At 31.6% G+C, this 15,559-nt stretch overlaps 1 protein-coding gene and 1 long non-coding RNA gene across 4 annotated transcripts; both read right to left on the bottom strand.

The window, feature by feature from the left end:
- Nucleotides 1-6,090: 6,090 nt before the first annotated feature.
- On the bottom strand, nucleotides 6,091-14,792 carry LOC131158193 (putative anthocyanidin reductase). Of its 3 annotated transcripts, XM_058112879.1 has the most exons (6): nucleotides 14,251-14,792; nucleotides 13,998-14,170; nucleotides 8,095-8,307; nucleotides 6,970-7,081; nucleotides 6,696-6,870; nucleotides 6,091-6,410 (listed from the first exon to the last, which is right to left on the bottom strand). In XM_058112879.1, exons 1-6 carry the CDS (start codon nucleotides 14,369-14,371, stop codon nucleotides 6,239-6,241), a joined length of 966 nt encoding a protein of 321 aa, XP_057968862.1. In that variant the 5' UTR covers nucleotides 14,372-14,792; the 3' UTR covers nucleotides 6,091-6,238. The 3 variants fall into 3 exon arrangements, with proteins under 3 accessions (XP_057968862.1, XP_057968863.1, XP_057968861.1); XM_058112880.1 differs by having other exon boundaries at nucleotides 6,091-6,400; nucleotides 6,696-7,081; XM_058112878.1 differs by having other exon boundaries at nucleotides 6,696-7,081.
- LOC131158194 (uncharacterized) lies at nucleotides 11,528-13,416 on the bottom strand. Its single transcript, XR_009137427.1, has 2 exons — nucleotides 12,311-13,416; nucleotides 11,528-11,879 (listed from the first exon to the last, which is right to left on the bottom strand). It is a non-coding gene; the product is annotated as an uncharacterized LOC131158194 (long non-coding RNA).
- Nucleotides 14,793-15,559: the final 767 nt, after the last annotated feature.

The raw sequence follows: 15,559 nt of genomic DNA on the forward strand, positions 1-15,559 counted from the left end.
TCCTCATTTCAAACTTAGTATTGCTTTATCTCCTAAATCAGATGAGGAATGTAAGTATATGTCACAGGTTCCTTATGCAAGTGCTGTTGGTAGTCTGATGTATGCAATGGTTTGTACTAGACCTGATATTTCACAAACTGTTAGTATGGTGAGTAAGTATATGCATGATCCAGGTAAAGGACATTGGCAAGCTGCGAAATGGATTTTGAGATATATTATGAATACGATTGATGTTGGTATAGTATTTGAAAAAAATAATACTATTGATCAACGTGTTGTTGGATATGTGGATTCAAATTTTGCAGGTGATTTGGATAAACGTCGATCAACTACTGGATATATTTTTACATTTGCTAATGGTCTAGTGAGTTGGAGGTCTACCTTACAATCTACCATTGCTTTGCCTACAACAGAAGCAGAGTACATGGCAGCTTCAGAAGCTGTTAAGGAAGTTATTTGGTTGCAGGTTTTACTTGAAAATTTGGGAGTTGTTCAGAAGCACATGGTTGTATTCAGTGATAGCCAGAGTGCTATTCACTTGGCAAAGAACCAAGTCTACCATGCACGAACGAAACACATCGACGTTCGGTTTCATTTTATGTTGGATATTATTGATGGAGGCAAGATACTTCTTCAGAAGATTGCTACAACTGAAAATCACGCAGATATGTAGACCAAGATTATGACAACAATCAAGTTCAAATATTGTTTGGACTTGATCAATATTCTGCAAATCTGAATATTTTTGGAAGGCGCCGATGATGTAGAACTTCAGAAAATGTTGGCGACTGAAAAATTTGTTGAATTTATCGTCAAGGTAGAGATTTATTGTTTTTTGTCCCACATTAGTAGAATACTTCCACATTAGTATAAAAGGTTGTTTTGAATTTTTTATATTATTTTTCCCACATTGGAGAAAAATATTTTTTATACTTGAAGTTGAAGCTATATAAAGAGCTCAACTCTTTATTTGAAAAACACACCTCAAAGTTGTACTTTGTCAAGAAGTAGTGGATTGATCATCGGCGGCCGAGGACGTAAGTAATTCTATACCGAACCTCGTAAAATTATTGTCTTATTCTTTTTATTACTTTATTATTAGTTTCTGCATTACTTTAATTTCTTAAATATTCAATAGCAATAGTTATAGTATTGGTGTTTGGCACAAGTGGGGTGCCCAGTACAACATAGTTCGTGAATGTAATACAAGATTCTTTGAGATGTTTATTGCACTTGTATCATCGCATCTTATAGGAATTGTGTCATAACGTAATCCAAAATCCGTCAGCTGTTGCATTATATATAGCGTTTGAGCACAACAACTTCTTGCTGCTACGTATTCTGCCTCAACTATGGAAAGAGCAACTGAATTCTACTTCTTGGAAAACCAAGAGACTAACAAATGTCCTAAGAAAGGACATGTGTCACTCGTGCTCTTTCTATCCACTTTTCTACCAGCAAAAATCAGCATCTGAATAGCTGATAATCTGAAAGGATGTATACTTAGGATACCATAACCCCAGTTCAATAGTTCCTATCAGGTATCTAAATATTCGTTTGACAGCTAACAAATGTGACTCTTTTGGTGTAGCATGAAATCTTGCGCACAAACATACATTGAACATTATGTCAGGTCTGCTGGCAATTAAATATAGTAAGTTACTGATCATTCCATGATAGAGCTTGACATTTACTGGTATACCTTGTTCATCATTTTTCTAATTTCAAGGAAGTGCTCATAAGTGTCCCTAGTATTGTTCCATCTTCCATATTAAAATTTTTGAGCAGATCTCTAATGTACTTCGATTAATTTATAAAAATTCCATGTTTCGTTTGTTTGATCTGAAATTCTAGGAAAAAATTTAGTTCACCCTTCATACTCATCTCAAATTCATTTTGCATAGTGCTTGCAAACTCATTGCACAAGTCTTTATCTGTTGCTCCAAATATGATATCATCTCGGTCGACCAAACTTGGACACTCAGTCAATCAAACCTCACCTTCGGTCAATCAGCGGTCTCGGGTTGCCATAATATTTTTTACCGTAGTTAAATTTTTAAACGGGGTTAATTGTGTTAAAATGTTTTTAAACATGTCCTGATAATAACTTACATGTCCTGAACGGTTATATTTTTAGGAAACTCTACATATACCCCTTCATTTGCAAAAATTAGCAGGAAATTAGCAAAAACAATTAGCAAATTTTCTCTTATTTTCAAAAGTTCTATTTCTCACATTCAAGCTTCATTTCTTCATTTTTACTCATTCTCATTGCAAACCTTACTAAGTAAGAGTGCTATTGTGAGTTTCTAATTAAGCTTACACTCTCGTTAGTTCTAGTTGATTGATATATATTTTTTATCCGAGAGTAAGCTTGAGTTTTTCTAGGAGACTTCATTAATAAGTCTTCCGTAGGAAAACTTCATAGAGCTTCTGAGTTTTATATCATCATTGCAATACTCAAGAGTTTGTATTGTTTTTTATTTGTGAAATAAATTTTTATGAACCGTTTTCAAATATTTCATGTGCTTATTTTTGAGAAAAATACTTTTGGGATATTTTGCTTGTGAAGATTTTTGTTAGTGTACCTCTTGATTGATAATATCATCTTAACACAAAGATTAAATAATTTTTACAAATCGATTTCAAATATCTCGTGTGATTTACTTTGAGAAATATTTTGTTCAGATATTTGTGCATTTGTAAAAAGATCTTTGTTGAAATATCCTTAGATTGATTTTATCTTATTAAACACAAAGATCAAATCATTTTATAAATTAAATCTGAATATCTCTTGTGGTTTATTTGTACAAAAATATTTATTGAGATATTTAAAGTGTGCAGGATCCTTGTTTGTGCATTATGATTGAAATCATCATTTGACACAAAGATCATATCATTTGTACTCTCACGCACTGATTGTAATATTTGCATAAATATTTGAGGAGTAGACACTTAGACTACACTGATCATATCAAATCCTATCTTTTGGCAGTGCATTGATTACATTGTACGTATTGTAATACATATCTGCTTAGTTGAGAAGTACATTTATTGTACACAAATTTTATTAAGAAATTTGTTGTATTCTAGGCATGGCCTAAGAGGGCGGCAATCCAGTCCAAGAAGAATTGTGTAGGTTGAGATCAGCCCTGTGTTAATTGACCTGATTGTAAAGGTTGAGGTCAGCCTTATGCTAATTGACCTGGTTGTTTAGATGTCGCTTCACCCGTTAAGTGAGCCTATAGTGGTAATCCTTGTGTTTGTTAGCTAAAGCGAGGACGTAGGCACTTTGGTCGAACTTCGATAACATATCGTGTGTATCATTTACTTTTTCCACACTTTGCTTTATTGCACGTGTATGTTTATTTATTGATTGTATAGATTGACCTTAAGCTTGTGTAATACTGTTGTTAGTGGATTGACCTAGGGAAAAAAAATTTTAAATACCAATTCACCCCCCCCCCCTCTTGGGATTGCACCAAAGCTAACACATTTTCTCTCTGCTATCCCTTTTCCCTTCTTCCCCTTACTCTTCTTTGCTGAACTTCTTGTGCCCCTCAGATTATCAAACCAGCCACCATCCACTGCACACGTGAGCCACCCCTTGTTCCAGCCACCATCCAAAGCCTACTGTTTCTTCCCTACTCCTAGTTCCTGTTGCTGCTACCACAAGTCCGAGAAGCACCTGCTATCAGCCACCACCACCTCTGCTACAACTCTCCTCTACTGAAACACAGCCTCACCAACACCGGCCACTTTCCAGTAGCTGCTCATTTTTCGAGTAAGTCATAGGCTTTGCAGCATCTTAGTTGTATGTTGTGTGTGTTTTTCATTGTCTGCTAACATGAAACTCTTGTGCACTCACAAAATTCACTACTGGTTGGATTATTGTGAACTGTTTATTTTAAACAATCAGGTTTGGAGCATATCAATATGAAAAGTGTCCTATTTACAGATGAAATGCTGTCAAAATTTTTCTAAACTTCTATAATTTTGGAAAACGTAATCCTATGGACTTTCATGCATATCATTGTCATTATTTTTGAGTCCTAAGGTTGTCTTGAGTACATTGAGCATCTGTATGATGCAAAAATCTTGTGAATTGCATGCTTTTATGACTTACAAGTTTTGGAAAAATGTTCTATTTACAGACAGCATGTTACCGAAAATTTGTTAATTTTTTTTCAAAATAATCAAAGTCATATACCATATTTGTGAGAATGATTATAATGTGTTCAATGTTAAAACATTTTTGAAAGCATGAGTAAAGTTCAAATGAATTTTGAACTTCATTTCTAAATTTATTTTTGCATATGCTAAGGGAAAATTCTATCAATCATGGACTCATTTACATTATTTGATTATTATACTTGTTTTTGAGTCCTAAGGAAGTCATATAAACCACGAACATCACATTATATTTTTTCATAAAACTATATGTTGATATAAATTGTTTGTGGGATGCATGAACATATTACATTATTTAATGTTTATTATATGAAACTCTTGTACACTCATAAAATTCATTGCTAGTTGGATTATTGTAAACACCTAGGTTTGAAGCATATCTCTATGGAAAATATTCTAATTACATATAAAATACTGCCAAAATTTTTCTAAACTGATAAAATTTAACTATTTAAAATTATATATATATTTTTTAACTATATCCAAATGTCCGATTATTTTGCTATCAAATCATTGATACTTATAACAATACACATATATATGTTCAAAAATCGTATACTAATTTTTTTTTATATTTCTTGATTTGTAGGGTTTGTGACTATCACAATATCAGCACGATACCATGCAATACAGTCAGATGCAGCTTTTGATTATTTTCTTGTTATCTGAACAGATGAAATTTTTATATTTTAATTTGAATTTGTATAATGTTCTTGTATTTGAATTTGAATTTGAATGTTGAATTTTTTTGTATTTTTTTTGTTATCTGAACAATGAAATTTTATATTTTAATTGAATATATTTGTATTTGTATATGAGTTTGAATTTTGAATAATTTATGAATTTTTTAGTAATTATGGTTTAATGTTATGTTTGCGAAAATGTAATTACATATTTTAACAAAACTTAATTATTAAAAAAATTATTAATTTAAAATTATTAGTAATAGTTTTAAAATCGTCACTAATAATTGTCCATTTTTTAAGTATTAGTGACGAATTTCAAAACCGTCACTAATATTAGAGTATTAGTGGCGAATTTCAAAACTGTCACTAATAATAGAGTATTAGTGACGGTTTTAAATTCGTCACTAATAGTATATTATTAATGACGGTTTTAAAATTCGTCACTAATAGTAGAGTATTAGTGACGGTTTTGAAATCCGTCAAATACTCTACTATTAGTGACGGTTTTGAAATTCGTCACTTTTACTCTACTATTAGTGACGATTTTAAGTCGAGCCAAAGTAAAATTTATAGTGACGGTATTAGGCTTTTAGTAACGGTTATAATCCGTCACTAATATTCTATTATTAGTGATACTTTTAAAATTCGTTACTAATAAGTATTAGCAACCACAGTTATGGCGACTAATTCAAAACCATCACTACTATTAGTGACGAATTTTTGATTATTAGTGGCGATTTTGATCCTTCACTAATAGTTTTATTTTTTGTAGTGTATATTTATTTTTAAGACCACCTATAATTTCGAATGGTGATTTTTTTTTTCTCTCTCTCTCTCTCTTACGCACACGCACACACATACTCACACACGATCAATCATATATGAAGAAGCTCAATTGTTGCTTCTTTTTTTTTTTCTTTTTTCTTTTTTCTTGTTTTGTTTTTTGTTTCCAAATCTCCTTACGTACTCTTTTTTTTTTTTTTTTTTTGAATTACGCACTGGGTATCCACGTGTCCGTTTTACGATCTACGTGACTAATCCTGCACCTCTTGAAGTTGACCCCACAACTCCTAAGGGAGGGTAAATTCAGGTGTCCAGGAATAGACGAATCTGGGAGGATTTAAATACCTGACCTCATGAGAGGCACTCTCGCAACCCGCACTACCACATGAGCCACACCCTAGGGGTATCTCCTTACGTACTCTTGAAGATATCCAAAGAAGATTATCATGGATGGATTTATTCATTATGATCCAAATGGGGTAGCTTGCAAGAAAGATTTTAATTTATTTTTTCTCTCCAAATCACTCAACACAAACAAAGTGCTTGAAGTTCACTAAAATGTACAGTGACCTCTTTGATTATTCCGAAGATGTCACTTTATTTGTTGGGATGTTGATGGCTCCTAATCGTCTTCCACACTCCACGCTATCTTTTATTATCTTCTTCACGTCGTATTGGTACTCAAAACCTATCTTCATCAGCTTCGTAGAATCGCATATCGTCCCCTTCTCCATTCTTTCCTGCATGAACCTAAATTCATCCGATTTCCATAATATGTTAAGGACTCGTTTGAATCAAGAATTTTAGTTGAGAAAAAAAATTATTTTTTATTATATTTTCTCTTTATATCAAATATTATTAAAAATAATTTTTTTTTTTAATATGATTAAAAATTAAGAAAAATCAAATATTAATACCCCGGGAGTGTCCCGGCCACTCGCATGACCGGGCGAGCCTCACTCTCGGCCATCCGAAAGACCAAAAATTCTAATAAAACCCATTAAAAAAGGAATAAAGAAAAGAAAAAAACTTAACTCTCCAGCTATCTCCAAATCTGGGAAATTTTCTTGGAACTGTGCTGCAATATCTGTGATTGTGGGATTGGCAACTGCACATATGAACCTACCCTTCAAGTAGGGTTTCTCCATGCAAAAGATATGTGCTTCACACACATCTTCAATGTGCACCAGAGGCACTGCCCCAAGAAGCCCTTCCAGGAATTTTAAAGTGTCGTAAAATGAGTAATTGCCAGTGAGCTGTGACACAAATGTTTCCATGCTTGAAGGCAGATAGGGAAGAATGGTGTCACCTCCCACTAGCCCACAAACAAGGCTCACCACCTCTAGTTCATTTCCAGCTTCTTTTTCGTTGTTGTAGCTCAAGATCTCCTGCTCTGCCAGTGTCTTTGATCTAACATATCCCTACAACACAATTGAATCCGATATTTTTTAAAAATAAAAAAAGAAAAATTTGTATTGGTTAATGGGTTTTCGAAATATGACTTTGGGATTGTGAATTTGAAGTCATTTGATTTTACGTAAAATTTAATGCAAAAGTGTACGTATATGGTATTATTGGAGTTCATAAAATTTCAAGTTTGTAGTTTCGAATTTGTTCGTAGAAATAAAATCTTGGATCGAATTTCTTTACGCAGCATTATGGGATTATGGATCCAGGACTATAAATTTGAGTTTATGAATTTGAAATCCAAAAACAAGTTTATTTATTTTGATATAACATTAAATCCCTTTAATTTTTATTAGAAATAATATGCCACATACACCTAAACAGCATTTGAAAACATAGAGTTTAAATTTGAGAAAATTATGAAGAAACCCAATATAAAATTATATTAAACTTCTTCCGAAAAAGCAATAGAATAGAAGCCCGTGTTTCGAACAAGGGAAAAAAAAGTGAAGGAACCACATTTTCATGTTTTGATGCTTTAAAAAAAAAAAAAATTAACCATATTTGAAGAAAATCCCATTCTTAATTGTCATAGATAGAAGAGAAAATGCCAAAAATGATCTAAACAAAGCTTAAAATTTATCGAATTCCACACCATTTCATATTCAAACTTAAAAGAATTCAAAAATTTTGCTCAAATTTTATGCAAATATAAGGTTGTATTTGAGAACATGAATTTCTTGTATCGGATTTAGATTTGTGCGATTTTGGACAAAATTCATATAATTTTGTACAATATTTGATCAGTCTAAATTCACACAAATTCAATTTAAGTCCGAACTCCAAGCTTCCGAACATAGAATAAGAAAACATTTGGGAGCATCCATTCCAAATTTTGAATTTAAATTTTATATAAAGTTAGAAGCAATTCTATGAACACCTAAATTCAAATTCCGGAATGCATGCTTCCAAACCAAAACAAAAGTAAATTATTTTGATTCGTGGAGAGTATGGTTTAGTGGTGTACCAGTAGATGATCATTACTATGATTGAAGGGAAGAGAGAGAGGGGACCAACAGGACTCGTCCATGGAGGGCTTGAAGCCACTCCCATCTTCTTTCAAGGGAGATGCCGCCACCACAGAGGCAGTGTATATGAGTCGCTTCACACTCTGTGACCTAATGCAACACTCTGCAATTCCCTGCACCCCACCAATGGCAGCTTCCACTGTGTTCTTGTACTGTTTTCAATTAAGCTTCAACGGCACATGTTAGCGACAATCAAATTTAACATTAAATGTTAAATCACGAGTACGGTTTTGAATCTATAAATCCAGTTTTGCACATAATTACAATTTGATTTTACGAAATAACTATTTATTGAAACAAAATAAAATATAGTTTAAATTTTGAAAAAAAGAAAATCATTATTTCTTATATATTCCTAATTTTTTCATTCAATGCAATGAAAAGGAAATAATCATCCTCATGATTTTATTTAAAAATAGTTATTCTATATATGTTCCTATTATATGGACTAATAAAATGTTTCATTTTTTTTTTTTTATTACATAACAACTCTATCCACCAACGAACCCTTCAAAACCCCTAGTGCGGCACCAAACCTACGGATGAGCGTCTTCCGCTCTCAGATCTCGCTAATCAAAGTAAAGTTTGGATACAGACACGGCTTCCGTGCATCAGTTGGACGTTCAGTCAACCCGACCCCCAGGACACATGTTCATTGTCATCCACGGTCCCCGCTAACTCACCGAGAGTTCTAACAAAAATAGCTTTTGTTGACCACTTATAAGTGATACTATTCATAGGTGAGATTAATTTTATAAATATAAGAAAACTTAGTGAATATATTATAATTTAAAAAACATATTAGAAGATACTCGTATATTATTTTACTATGCATCATAATATATTAATTATCACTGAAACATAATTAAATTTTATAATAAAGAAGAAAAATCATTTATTAATTTAAATTAATATTAAAAATTAAAATTTCTGATTTAATTAATAATATTACTTTAACATAAATTAATATGATAATCATATGTTATAAATATATATTAAGAACAAGATTATTATTAATCGAAAAATAATATTTTTTTACTTCTTAAAAATATTTAAATATTAACTAAAAAATATTTAAAATTATTATTAATTAAAAAGTAATCATATATCATTTTATTATGCATTATAACCTATTAATTATTAATAAAAAATAATTAAATTCTGAAATAAATAAAAGAACCATCTATAAATTTAAATTAATATTAAATAAATAAAATTTTTTAATTTAGCTACTAATACTATTTTTAACATAAATTAATGTAATAATTATATGTTATAAATATACATTAAAAACAAGATTATTGTTAATTAATAAATAATATTATATTATTTTAGTTAATAGAAAATATTTAAATTTTAATTAGAAAAAAAATATAATTATCATTTGAATTTTTAATTATAAAAATATTAATATTTTTATTTAAAATATATTCAAAAATACATATTAGTTATTATAATTCAATTTTAGATTAAACAATAATTTTTTTCTAATTCAAATTAATTTTAAATAAATTAAAATTTTAAATTTAATCAATAATACTACTTTTATCATAAATTAATATGATAGTAATATTTTATAAATATACATTAATAATAAGATTATTATTAATTAAAAATAATAATCTTATATTATTTTTTGAAAGAAAATATTTAAATTTATTTATAAATAATTATTAATGAAATTGTCAATTAAAAAATATTAATAGTTTTAATTTAAAATATATTAAAATAATCTTATAATACCCTATAATAAAAGTAAGTGTCCTAATACCACTTATTTTAAACATAATTAAACACAAATTACAACTTTCAACACTTTTTTAGTTTATCACTTGTTATCAACACTTTTTTGAAAAGTACTTTTGTATAAGTGGTTCCAAACGATCATTAAAAACTAGTCTATTCCTGAAAATAGGCATTGTGCGAATTAAATGTAATGTGAGTGTTTTTAGTGGTTTGAACATTAATCGCCACAATGTTTTACATTTTTTCATAACCAAAAATATCTAATAGTCTCTGAAAGACCTCGAATAGAATCATCAATAAGAAGATCTCTAGTTCAATCAAAATGTATTTGGCACCAATTAAGCGATCTGCTAAAAAGAACAATCTATAGCCAATCTTTATGGAAGTACAAACAAATGAGATTGTGAGGGTAGCTCTAAGGGTATGCAATCAGTTGGTTCGCCCAATTAACCAAATTAATTAAAAAAAAATTAGTTAACCATTCATCATAGCCGAACCGACCAAATTACCTTTCTTACCCAAAACCTTACCTAACCAAACCGGATTTTCAATTTATTCAGTTAACCAAATTAAATTATAATTAATTATATAAAAAAATATAATTGTATGCTTTCGATATTTAATTTATATTTAATTATTAATTATATAAAAATTATGGAATCCTAATTATAAATTATATAATTTATATTTAATTATTAATTAATTGCATAATTCGTTTAAATCGGTTAACTGGAATGTAATTTCTCCATAACCGAATCAAAAACCGAATAATCGATTTTACTGAAATATAAAATCGAACCGAACCAAACCAAACCACACTGAACCAACCGAATTTGATCGGTTATTTTGGTTAATTCAGTTTTCACCGAATTATGCACACCCCTAGGTGGACAAATAATAAGAGTTGATTGTGTTGCTATTTTTATATATAATAGTGCATACCTGTGTACAGCTCGAAAGCGAGACCTAACAATGTCTGGCCGACTACTGCCAAGTCAAAAGTGTTCGTACGTACGATGGGCCTGCCCCACCCTGGTCTGGACTGGCAGGAACACGTCTACAACACTACATTGAAGCCACATCTCCCACACTCTCTACTAGCAAGTGTGGTAACACTAGTCTGAACTGAACTGAATAACTACGGTACTAAGCCCTGACTACTGATCTAAATTAAACCATTCGGGTTCTGATAACATATAGTATGTTTACATATACTAATTTAACATGGAACTAGATTAATAGCCATTTTCTGAATTCTGGCCTTACGCCGAATAACATATATAATTGCGGCCTTATGCCGGCTATCAATCACGATCTTGTGCCGAACATATTATAACATATTGAACTGATATTTGTACTATTTATCATAAAATTCTGAAATCATAATTTCCTATATTATTTATAGTATTTCCGAAAAAACTGTTGTAAACATGTTTTTACTGAAAATTTGACATAACATAATATTCATAAAATGATACTCAGGTCACACAAATTTAAATAGAATTGAAACTGAATATCTAAACTGAATATATTTCTGTTTAAAAATTTTAAAACGATTTTCATATTCAACAACAGTATTTTCAAATATTCTGATATAACACACATAATTACTGTAAATACATGCTGTTTAAAAATAATATTTTTTTATAAAAATAAACTGACTTAATTTATCCTCTTACCTGACTACTAAAAAGCCAACAAATTTAACTAAATCTGCACATGTGGTGTTTCCAACTTAACACCCTAAAATTCACATTTTTCTCTAACAAAACTTCAGTATTATTTCATCTACTATACCTCCTTAGTCCAGAAATACCAAATACCTTATAAAACTTAAAAGAATTAACTTACCCAAATTTTGAGATGGTACCTAAATTGGCCTCACAAACGATTTATTCCTGCAGATATGAAAGGAAACTTCCCAGGAGTAGCATGACGACTTCGAATCGTCAAACCGGCGAAGAACTAGGCTAAAAACCTAGAGAGAAGGCAAAGGGAGACGGGGTTAGAGAGAGAAAAAGAGAATCTGCATGTTTCTCTCGCAAAAAAGTGATTCTTGGTCTTTTATAGAAATGCTTGTCCACATAACCTCATTGACGAGTCACATCTCTTCGTCGACGAGTCCAAGAAGAGTTTCGTCGACAAACACCTTCTCCTCATCGACGAGTTTCAGGCTCTGAAAACAGACCCTCAGTAATTTCTTGTTGATGAGGCACGCATCCCCGTTGATGAGCCTAGGAGCCCTGTTCGACGAGCACTTCTACACTCATCAACAAGACCCTACTGAATTTCCCTTTTAAAATTTTTTTTCTTTCTTCTCCTTATATTATTTAATTAATATAATTCATTGAGTCTCTACATAATAAGCTTCAAAAAATTTCATGCTTGAATATTCTTTGAAGTACTTACAAAGCATGTCCCATTGACTCTTTTGACTCTTCAATTCTTAAACTCCTTGAAATCTTGAATTTATTGCTTTGAGTTCTTTTAATGTAGAGCCTCATTGTTCTTCAAGCTTTCAATTTTGATCACCAATATTGATGTGAGCTTTCAAAACTATTCCTTGTGATCATGTGAAGAATGCTAAGCTCCAATATCTATTTGTCCTAAAACATCACAACTTTGAAGCATGTTAAATAACCTTACTTTATTATCATCAAAATTAAGAGTCGTAAGCCTTATTTAGGCCAACACAAAGAAGTTTATCTACATGCCTATTCTTAGTTTCTCATGACCTCAGTCAATATAAGAATAAAAAAAGAAAAAGAAACCAGAAGAGAGAGAAAGAGAGAGAGAGGATTGACTATGTTTAATAGCTAATCATAAATCTACTACTAAATTTAATAGTTAATTAATAAACTGCATCAGAACTTTGAATTCTCAAATTTAAATGAATCTTTCCCAAATTTAGCTAAGTGTAGAAAGGAAGTTGTGGTCGACTGCGGCAATTAGGGGTGTGCAAACAATCCGTTCGGCCAAATTTGGTTAATTAATTGAATTATCCAAATTTTTTGATTAACACTAATCCCTAACCGAACCGACCAAGTTAATTGTTGTAACTGAACTGTACCCGTCCGAACCAACTTTTTGAATAATTCGATTAACCGAATTTGACCAAATAAATTTAAAATTAATTATAAAAACAAAATATGATTACAAATTTTATTTCTAATTTACCAATTCCAACTTAATTAATAAAAGGGTTTATTAATAAAATAAATATTTTAAGATTAAATATTTAAGATTTAACATATATTATATATTAATATTACTAATTTATATTAATTAGTAATTCAAGTAATTTGGTTAACTGAATTAAAGATTCCTCGTACCCAAATACCCAAAATTATACAAATCTCAAGCTAAACCAAACCGAACTTATATATTAACCGAGTCGAACCGATCAAACTCGGTTAGTTAATTTGGTTAAACGCAAATTATGCTCACCCCTAACGGTAATTGATACGAATACTAATTACTTTTAATAAAAAAATGAAATAAAAAAGGATAAAAAAAAAAAAGCATACCAAGATGCTGCAAAAAGGAGAGGGGGAGAAGAGGATTTGGAGGAGGAGAAAGAAGAACGTAAACTGAAAAAAGAAATTAACTCCACTTTTAGTGGGATTTTTGGAAGTATTTATGTCCTCATTAGATAATTTATTTAGTAAATAAAATAAATATTTATAAAAGGTTGATATGGGGATTTAGAAAGATGATCCCCGGTAGAATAATAGAATACAAAAAAACAGAACGGAGGAGAACAGGATTTGGAGGAGAAGAACATAAACTGAACTCCACTTTTAGTAGGATTGTTAGAGGTCGGTGATATGATTTTTTACTTTTATGTCCTCAATAAATAAATTTTTTAGTAAATAAAATAAATATTTATAAGAAATTAATATGGAGATTTAGAAAGATGATACCTTTGGAATCCCTTCATAGTAGTAAAGAATTACTGAAAGCTCAAATTTCTAGTGGCTTATTAAACAATTTTATTGATAAGAAAGACAAGAAAAGGTCTAAAATTATGCATTCATGTACTAAATTTAGGCCGTAAATTCCCATCATGCACCGGAGAGAGAGAGAGAGAGAGGACCTGAGAAGTGGGAGAGGGGATGTGGAGCAAAGGCGTAGCAACATGGAAAACAGAGTGGCAGTGTTTGATGGCAGCTTCAAACTGGGTGGGATTGTAAATATCAGCCTGGAATAAAACAAGATTGGTCTCTGCATGTGGTAGCGACTTCAGAATCCCAACTTTCTTCTCATCCTCTGCACACACATATTTAATTCCAATATCAAATTAATCTGCACAGAACAGAGAGAGGACAGAGGAGAGAACAGAGAGAGACCCAGATTCCTGAGAGTAGCATGAACAGTAAAGCCTTTCTCCAGCAGCTTCTTGACGAGGAAAGAACCTATATACCCTGACCCCCCCGTCACACACACCCTTCTGCTGTTCTTTCTCTCCATTAATATTCTCTCTGCTCCTTCCGCTATCAGGTACTGCTCCTACAAGCTTCTTTCCTCTTCTTCTTCCATCTCCTTTTTATTCAGTTTCTCCTTTTTTTTTTTTTTTTTTAGATAACGCTCCGCTGTCCAAGTCTGTTTTAGCGGCCCGCGACTAATTCTGCGCCCCATGCCAGCCTGCCCCACAGTCCACGTAGAGGATAAATTCAGGAGCAAGTGGCAGGAATCGTACCCGAGAGAAGAGAAAGCCCCGACTTCGTGAAAGGCACTCCAAGGTCCGTCCAGCCAACTGAGCCCCGCAGTGAACGAGTGAGAGAGAGAGAGAGAGAGAAAAAAAAAAAAGGGGAATAGAGAATCTCTACTTCTAACCACCCTCCTACATATAAATCCAAACATGACCCAAGCCCATCACCTTACAATCCAAACATATATATATATATATATATATATATATATATATGTGTGTGTGTGTGGGGATTGTAATTCGGTGGGCTTGTACCATGTTTGGATTTATATATAGGTGGCTAGGAATAGAGATCCGTCTCTATTCTCCATTTTATTTTTTATCATCTCTTAATCTCTACTCCTAGCCACCTATATATAAATCCAAACATAGTCCAAGCCCATCGGATTACAATCCCCATACACACACACACACACATATGTATGTATGTATATATATTTATATATATATATATTACTTTAATTTTCAATTTTATTCCTATTTAAGTTATTGTTTTCATTAATTGTGTTATTTTTTTTATCATTACTTAATTTATTAGTGTGTAACTCATTCCATCCTAGTTTTTTTGGAGTGTTCAGAACATATAAAAACTATATTTTTCAATGTTTATTATTGGTCCAAATTAAATGACTCGACAGTTAACAATGATTTTTTTGGAGGTGCAGAACAAGTGGTGAGTGCATGCAAGTTGGCTGGCAAGCATGAATACTTGGGCCATGTTTGGACTTATATATAGGAGGGTGGCTCCTTCAAAGGCGAGTAGGTAGAGACGTACCTCTATAAAGGTGATAGGGACAGGGGATAGAGAGAGTTGAAAAGCCATGTGCGGCCCAGAAACACCGTTAGCAGACAAGTGGACTGAAATGTCCTCATGCTTTTGCCCGTCCAGTACGCATGATGTGCCCTTTAACTTTATCACCGTCCATTTAATAGAATTCGATCAATTA

The sequence above is a fragment of the Malania oleifera genome, chromosome 6, assembly GCF_029873635.1.
Source record: "Malania oleifera isolate guangnan ecotype guangnan chromosome 6, ASM2987363v1, whole genome shotgun sequence".
Taxonomy (NCBI): Eukaryota; Viridiplantae; Streptophyta; class Magnoliopsida; order Santalales; family Ximeniaceae; genus Malania; species Malania oleifera.